Raw genomic sequence first — 8639 nt, 5'->3', positions numbered from 1 at the left:
AGAATGTATAACGTCTTCGCGAAGGAGATTTAAGCACTAAAATTGTGGCACTTGTTCTAAAATACAAGTGTTATATATATATATATATATATATATATATATATATATATATATATATATATAAAGTATATTAATTTATTTTATTTTTATTGTTTTTAATATAAATCTTTAAAATTGTTAATTTACACGTTTGGAAGATTTATATAGTATTTATTTATGCGTATAATTTATTATAAATTTTATTTATATAATAACTATTCGGCATGTATAATGTACAAAATAAAATATTAGTTATTAATAAAATTTATTAAATAATAAATTAAATCAACAAAAAAATTATAATTTTTTAATAAAATATAGCCATCAACAAAAATACAATTATGATATGATAATTTTTTTATTAGTTAAAATTTATTAAAAATATAATCTCTTCTTTCATTTTGTTTTTTAAAAAATATAAATGTTTCATTATGATTGACTAGTTATTATTTACGGTATTAATATAATCAATGTGATAATATTAACAAAAATATCTTTTAAGTTTGTTAGAGTCTTACCTCCTTTAAGATCTTAATTACATTAAGAGTATCATTCTTGGTGTTGTAACGACCTGGCTGACCATTCTACTCATCAACAAAACACACCGGAAACACTAGACAGAATAGAACAAGTATATAAATATAGAGTCTAGAATATAAGTATATACATATGTCCCGAATCCGACTAGAGTTAGGGTATGTAAAACAAGAATTTCATCAGAAGTCACTATGCCTAGTGACTAAAACAAACAAAACATCCATAGATGTCAACTCCATCTATCAGCTGCCGACTCATCGCTATCCACCTTCTATTCCTGCTCTGCTCCCGTACATAGTACGATCATAGCAGTCCAACCACATGGAAACACAAGGGTAAGCTAGCATAAAGAAACAACATATGGAAAGGTTTTTAAGAAAAATAGAAATAAACACGACTATTTACACTTCATCAACATACATTCCATCAGTTTTCAACATTATCGTCAATAAGAATACAATGCGTCGTCATGCATATCAACTCGGAGATCTCCTACAACAACTCAGCCTTTCGGCCTACGTCAACTCAGCCTTACGACCTACAACAACTTAGCCTTGCGGCCTACAACAACTCACATCAATATTCCAGCACAACATAACTTATACATCTCAACAATATCAACTCACAACACAACACAAACGTACAACTCAACATATCAACTTCACCGTTCAACAAATCAGCCACAACATAACCCCACTTCTCAACACATTCATCAGATACAATTTAATATCAATAATAACTTTATCTGCTAGACATCATTTCATAACCTTCTATTTCAATTCAACTCAGCACAAAACTTCATACATAACCATCCCATCTCTGCGCCCGACGCACACGTGGCTACGCCCAGCGCAGCGCAACCAGAGAGCACCAGGGGGCCAGCGCGCCCAGCGCAGGTGTGCCCGCGCCCAGCGGGACTCAACTAGAGAACCCAAGACTATCTCGCGCTTAGCGCAATAGTCTTTGCGTCCAGCGCTGGCCGGGCAGAGACTCAAGGAGTCTCATGCGCTCGGCGCACCAAAACCCGCGCCCAGCGCGGGGAAGGCAGAGACCTCCCTTGGTCTCGCGCCTAGCGCAATTCAAATTGCGCCCAGCGCCCACAAGGCAGAGACTCTTAAAGAGTCTCATGCCCAACGCGATAAGGGGCGTGCTCAGCGCCCAACAGAAAAGACCAAAACCTGCCACAACTGGCATCGCGCCCAATGCGGTCCACGTCACGCCCAGCGCGGGCCAGCCAGAGAACCACATTCTCAAGCGCGCTCAACGCACTCATCATTGCGCTCAGCGAGCTTGGCCAAATGGGGTCTCCTGGTGGCCGCGCGCCCAGGCGCGAAGAATCCCGCTCAGCGCGAAGCTCAGCAACAACCTCACCATTTCGAAAACCTTAACCAAAACCTGCAAAAACAACCACCAATCCAACATGCAAATCATCCGAAAGCTTCCTCTTTCATCAAATATCAATAAAAACGATCCATTTCCAACATGCAATCACCAAAATCATCAAAAACCCTAAAATTTATCCAACCCCGGAAAAACCCCAAAATCCCATTTTGTTCAGTAAATCTCAGCTCAAAGTCAGCGATCATTCAACCACAAATGAGCATATGCACTCATTCCTAGCCAAACACAGTAATTAACTAGCTTCCCTTACCTCGGGCGAAGATTCCGAGTTCTGGGAGCTTGAGCGGAGAAGAAGAAAGAGCTTGTCCGGAGGAGAATGTTAAACTTGAAAGGAAGCACCACCCTCAACTAGCTCCACCTGCCCCTGGCTCAGCACCTAAAGCCACCAATTCAGAGAAAAGAGAATGAGAGGGAAGAAGAGAGAGTTGGAGTGGTTGGAAGTGAAGGAAGGGAAAAAGAGAGGGAAGGGGGTCTTACAGGTGTCAATATCATTAATTATTTATTACATAGTAAAAAATATAAAAAATATATAAATGTGTCAAAACATAACTAATATAAAATACAAAGGGTATTTTAGAAAATTTATAATAATTTGAATAAAACCTAAAATATTAATTACATTTCCTTAGAAAATAAAAATATTAAATGTCAAAACAGAAGAAAAAAAAAATAGAATGTAAAATTAAGAAGAAAAAAAAATCGTGAAATATGACACGAAAATCACACAAATGTACAATTTTTACTAAATTTTAAGCAATAAATAAATGTTTTAAAACATTCATAAGATACCTGATACAAAACGTGCGTGCAATGAATGATTAAATTTACAATAGACACGATTGTAGGGAAGCAATCGTTGACGGGTAGCCTTGGTCTCAGTCTTAACAACTGCTCCATACGTTATCCAAAGACGGCTGTCTTTTTCCCTCCTACCCACTTGCAAGAGAATCAGAGAATTTTTTTTTTTTTAATCAAAGTATGATTTCAATTAATTGATTTGTTGTTATTATTATTTCTATTAAAATATACAATTTGGGTAAATTGATTGGATCACAGAATCTAGAAGTAGAAATGTGTTTTGTGATCCACAAATAATGTTAGTTTAACCATAGCCGCCCATTGTTGTGTGTTACATAAATAATTTATTTTTCTCTTCTCTTTTTCAATTTATGATCCATCAACTGTTTGTTAAATTGCCTCAGACAAAGTGGTACAAGGTTGGGGATCCCTTGAATATAGAGCATAATTGAGGTGTGGTGAAAATTTTGTCGGGGCAAGGAGGTGGGGCAGAGGACCTACCCACCTACCCACCACACCACCCTTCATCACCACCATCACAACCAATCCCTTTTAATCAATCCTCTTCTGTTCATGTGCACACCACCCTCAAGAATTCTTGTGCTTTGGCGCTGTTGTGTTTCCATTTCTTGGGGGTGTGTGTGGACCAATCAGAGCCTCAATTGTAACTACCACGAATCTGTTATAGGAACAAAATATTCTAATAACAAGATTTTATTATTCAATTTCCCAAGAGATTCTTGAGATATGGGTCTTTGCATCTAGACTTATCTTCATCTTTGTTCCTTTTTTTTTTCTTTTCTTTTCTTGCCAATCCCGTTTTCCAGGTGTCAGAAAACCTGATACAGATCTTGGTGCCCCCACCTTATTTAGCTTCCTTGCTTCAACTCCTTCATAGGACCCATCGCTAACAATTCAATCTTTCATTGAATGACAGCTGTTAACTTTGTCTGTACGGTTGTGCTCCTTTTTGTTGTGGGAAGCCAATAGGAGGGAGAAAACTGTTTCAAAGGTTTGTTTAATCTTTTTTCTTTATTTGCTATTATACATAGTTACACAACAGTGTTCAAGCCTTCAAGTCAAGGCAATTTCCACCCAAGTTCGTCGGTGTGTGTGGTTGTGTACCTTGTTCAAACTTTGGGGTAAGGAGGCCCACCATTGGGGTTTTGGTGGGGTTTCTTTGAACCAAAAGAAAAGTAGAAAACCCATCTTTAAAAGGTGTTTGAAGATTCCAATTTGCTTCAGTTTGGGTTAAATAGTTTGGTTTTTTTTTTTTTATAAGCTATTGCCTTTCTGCAATTGGCTTCTCCACTGACTCTATAGTCTAGCCACCCTCTCTCTCTTATCACATATGCCAAATCCAATTTTGACCCGTAAAAGACTTTCTATATTCTAATGCTACTTTACTTCATAACTTGCATCTCCTTCTTCTTGTTTTTAAAGTCTCTCCTTCTCAAACCACTCCCATCATGGGCAACTGAGATGAGGTTGTTTCCCCTTTTGTTTTCTCAAGAGTTGTCTGTGAGAACCATCTCCAAGTTGTTCAGGAACCGCTTTTGGCTTGGTTTTCTGTGTCAAATTCCTGAAGGAATGTCTCTGGTGAGGAAGAGTCTGACTTCAAGAGTAGAGAATGTTGAGGACAGCCATGACATGTCGGTGTTGGATTTGCCTGAGTTGGCCTTGGATTGCATTCTTGAAAGGCTACCTCCCTCTGCACTGTGTCAAATGACCACTGTTTGCCGTTCCTTGAGGGAGAGGTGTGTGAGTGATCACCTTTGGGAGAGACACATGAAGCAGAAGTGGGGTAGAGTTATTGGCCCTGCTGCTTACAGGGAGTGGAAATGGCATGTTGCTTCCAAAAGGAATTTTGGGCTTCTTAAACATGGCAGGCAAAGGAGCTTGATGAGATTCATGTCTCTTCGTTGGCCTTTGCAATTGATTAGAACAAAGGTTGATGCCAATAATAGCTCCAAGCAGAGGAGCTTTTTGCCTGTTGACTCAGTCATGAATTGGTATCTTGCTCTTGAGTCTGGCCACTTTTGGTTCCCTGCTCAGGTCTATAACCGTGAGGTACGTACGGGTATACGCTTTTGTACTTTTCTATTGAAAATTTATATCTGTCATGCTAGATACAATTATAAAACCAGTTATTTGAGTTTCAATTGAACACAGTGGGTTTTGTTTTCTCACAAGTTACATTTTTGTTGTTGGTGGTGCAGAATGGTCATGTTGGATTCATGTTATCTTGCTATGATGCTGAACTTAGCTATGATCCACGAACTGATACCTTTCAAGCCAGGTAATTGGTATGATTGTAGGTGCTCAAATACTTATCGTGTCGAATTCATTTGGAGTCTATTACATACATGTTCACATTGGTAAAGCTTGAAGAGTTTTTAAGGAAACATAGGAGGAAAATAAAATGAACTTTAGATCTGATGACCTAATTATTGATTCGTTGCCGATTACAGGTATCCTCCGCATGGAAGAAGGGCAGATGCTAGAGAGTGTGGCATCCCTTGGGAAAGGCTAAGAGCACCTCCTGTTGATACTTCTCCGCATGATCTTCATGTTTCTGAGTGTTTAAATGATTTGCATCCGGGTGATCACATAGAGATTCAGTGGAGGAAAAACAAAGAATTTCCTTATGGTTTGTTCTTTTCTCCAACATCTTGTTTCAATTCACCATAAGCCTTTTAAGTTTTACCAAACATAGAAGTGAATGGCTGCATACTGTAGGACCCTATTTATCTATATCTATTAACAGTCCATAAAAGATGCAGATGGATCTATTTTGAGTCTTTGTTATAGAAACGATTACCTTTCTTTTAATTGTCCATTTCCTTTATTCCCTTGTGATAAGATTTTGATAATTGAGAACTCAGTTTTCAACAATATTGTCAATCTTCAAAGCTGTACCCTTAATCTTTTATAAAAGAGCCTTTGTAGACATTAATATTAGATGTGATTGGAGTTATATTAAGCTAAAATGAATTTCTGCATGACGAGATGCACCTTTATGGCAGGTTGGTGGTATGGTGTTGTAGGCCACTTGGAGTCATGCAATGGGAGTGAAAATTATTGCCGATGTCATACTAGTGGTGAGTTAATTTGAACTTCCTTTTGGATGATTGCTATTATCAATCATTACTTTTTCTTGGTTATAGTTTTATCATTAATAATTAAGTCAGTCTTTTCTTCCCATCTAGCAAAGTAGGCTTATATTCTGGACTCAAGTATGATTGATTGTCTAATGGATCAGTAAAAGGAAAAATCTTCAGACTTGTTGAAAAAATGATTGTGGAATTCATATCAATAAAACCTTTCTACTTTTGATTCCTTTGCATTTTCATACAACTTAATATGCTGTATAAAGATACAAAATGGAGGCTAAAGGAAGTTGATGCTTAGAAATTTTCAAGACAGAAATTAAGCTTAAAGTTTGTTGTTTTATTGATTTAATATATTATACTTTTATAATAATAATAATAATAATTATTATTATTATTATGGAGGTTATAAATTGGAAAAAATTGACATGCATGTGTAGTTAGTTTACTTTGACAGACCAGACCAGACCAGACCACAGGTTTGGCCAGATCTCTCTGGATTTTAATATATCTAAATGTGGACCACCTGCTATGCTATTTGGTTGGTCCCCGAGACATTTCATGGTCAGTATGTCATCATTTCCACCAACAATTGATAATTTGTGTCTCAGTGGATATACATTTATGACCAACCAGGCTAAAGAACTCGATTCCTTTTGTAGTATGTTTCAACTCTAGTAGGAATATTTTTGCTTTGTGGGACAAACATGATTATTATAAGCTTCAAACACTTCTCTTTTTCTGATCTTGTTAATTTTATAGACAAAATGCTCCACGAGATCCTTCTAATGTATCCCTTGTGACATTTTATTTCACATTCCTTTATCCACAATAACAAACCACAGATGTGGGAATAGAAATAAAAAATAGCACGAATTTTAAAATTATGCTTCAGTAAACAAAATCAAGTGCTTATAAAATATGAGGCTAGTTTCCTTGTGTTGATAAGGGCTATTTTGCCTGCCATGAACTTTGAGGAATGAAATTCAACAAACTTGTGCTCTTCGGTTAAATTTAATTTCTTCAAGTCTTTCACTTATTGTCAATAAATTACTCTTGAATGGAAATTTTAATTTTATAAAGACTGCAAACATAAAAACTAGTAGCACTATTAAACTACTAAAATGATGAACTGCTCAGTTTCCACTACCTAACGAGTCAAGGCATTGGCATTTTTTTTTTATTATATCTAACCCTGAGAGGGGTTTCTTGAGATTCAAACATAGTTTATTTAATGCTAAATGTGTTGGTTGCAGACACTGTGGTATTGGAGTTCAATCATTACACTCCTGGATCAAGATGGAGGCAGACCACTGTCAGTAGGAAAGACCATAGGGAGGAGGGAAATGAGGCTGATGGCTTTTATGGAGGAATAAGAAAGATTAAGAGTGAGGCTGAGATTGCAGTTTGGAAACGCCTTTGGCCATCTGAAATCTTGGATTAGTTGGCACTGGATCTGATCAAATTCTCCACCACTTATCATGATTTCAATATAGAAGCTGTGTTTCAGCAACTGAAGCATTGACTGTTTCTGCATTATACATGGCAATATACAACCTGAAGAGAACTTCAGATATTTAGGCCAACCTGATTTTCTTCTGTCCTTTGTCACATTTTTTAATGCGAAAATTTAATTTATGCATATTCATGTGATTTCTCCCATTGTAAATTGCTCATTTACGCACGAATGATGTAGAATATTCATTCCACCATAATATAGAATCTAGATGATAATTTCTAAGTAGTAGCTTTGAACTCACATAGCAGTACCGCTTCCATCCCAATGAATGAAGATGTAGTTCAGACGTTATTTATGTGAAAACAGTTCGTTAACTATATGCATTATGGATGCTTGCTTTGGTCCATTTTTTTGATAAGCAAATAAGATTTCATAGCAATTTGCAATTAAATGAAGAAAAGTTAGATACTTTATGTCCATGAATTTTCTATGCCACTGAATTTTCTTGTCATGTTTTTTGATGGAGGTATACATCTTCAGTGCCATGTGATATTTTAGCCATTTTATATGTCATTTAATGTTAGCCATATTAGCTGTGTGGGGTTATTGTTTGTTGTTTTGAAGAAGTCATAAGAATCTCTCATCTGGGTATAGTCAAGCATGAGTTCTCCTTTGGTCCAAGAGAGAAAAGAGAACATGAGATTTCAACTCACATTTCAAAAGGTACATACTCGAGAAAGCCAATTTCTGAATTCATTTGTATCATGACCTTACTATCAGATCAATTAAATACAAGAAGAATGAGTCTAATCATAACTGCATCATTTAGTTAACTTGTTCTATCATGACATGGAGGCAGCAGAGAAAGGGTTGTAACATGTCAGTCATTTTGGTTGTGTCACCAGTTGTTTCATCTTTGTAACAATGATATGATTGCAACAGTGCTCTGGGTTTCAGGTGAAGTTTCCTATAGAATGGTGGCTTCTTCAATGCTACTAACTTATGCATAGCACATTAGTACCTACATTACTCGTGTGCCTTCACAAGGAAACTTCATTATCCGCTCCCTCTACCTTGTTCAAAAAACGCCTCTTTAATTAGCCCATCTTTCTTTGTATCCGTAACCAGTTAGGTAGAAAAGGGTTCCCTTGGGTCCAAAGGGCTGTTCATTGGCCACTCTCAACTGTTTTGGGCAATTCAATCCTTTGGGTTGAGATAGAACATTTGAACCTCTTAGTGTATAATTAAATGGTTCTCTCTGCTATTCACAAATCACCAGAGCTGGGAGAGAGCAA

General features: G+C 36.8%; 1 protein-coding gene and 1 long non-coding RNA gene across 2 annotated transcripts; one reads left to right on the top strand and one right to left on the bottom strand.

Annotated features, from left to right (window-relative positions):
• Window positions 1–306: 306 nt before the first annotated feature.
• Window positions 307–2941, bottom strand: LOC145954294 (uncharacterized). Its single transcript, XR_014431482.1, has 3 exons — window positions 2767–2941; window positions 2228–2353; window positions 307–858 (listed from the first exon to the last, which is right to left on the bottom strand). It is a non-coding gene; the product is annotated as an uncharacterized LOC145954294 (long non-coding RNA).
• Window positions 2942–3244: 303 nt separating this feature from the next.
• On the top strand, window positions 3245–7727 carry LOC109792123 (F-box protein At2g32560). The gene is made up of 5 exons (XM_020351499.3): window positions 3245–4845; window positions 4995–5074; window positions 5247–5425; window positions 5802–5876; window positions 7142–7727. Exons 1-5 carry the CDS (start codon window positions 4171–4173, stop codon window positions 7327–7329), a joined length of 1197 nt encoding a protein of 398 aa, XP_020207088.1. The 5' UTR covers window positions 3245–4170; the 3' UTR covers window positions 7330–7727.
• The last annotated feature ends 912 nt before the right edge of the window (window positions 7728–8639 follow it).

Source organism: Cajanus cajan, chromosome 2, assembly GCF_000230855.2.
Source record: "Cajanus cajan strain Asha chromosome 2, NIPB_CcT2T_4, whole genome shotgun sequence".
Classification (NCBI taxonomy): domain Eukaryota; kingdom Viridiplantae; phylum Streptophyta; class Magnoliopsida; order Fabales; family Fabaceae; genus Cajanus; species Cajanus cajan.
This window is presented reverse-complemented; position numbering and strand designations above follow the sequence as displayed.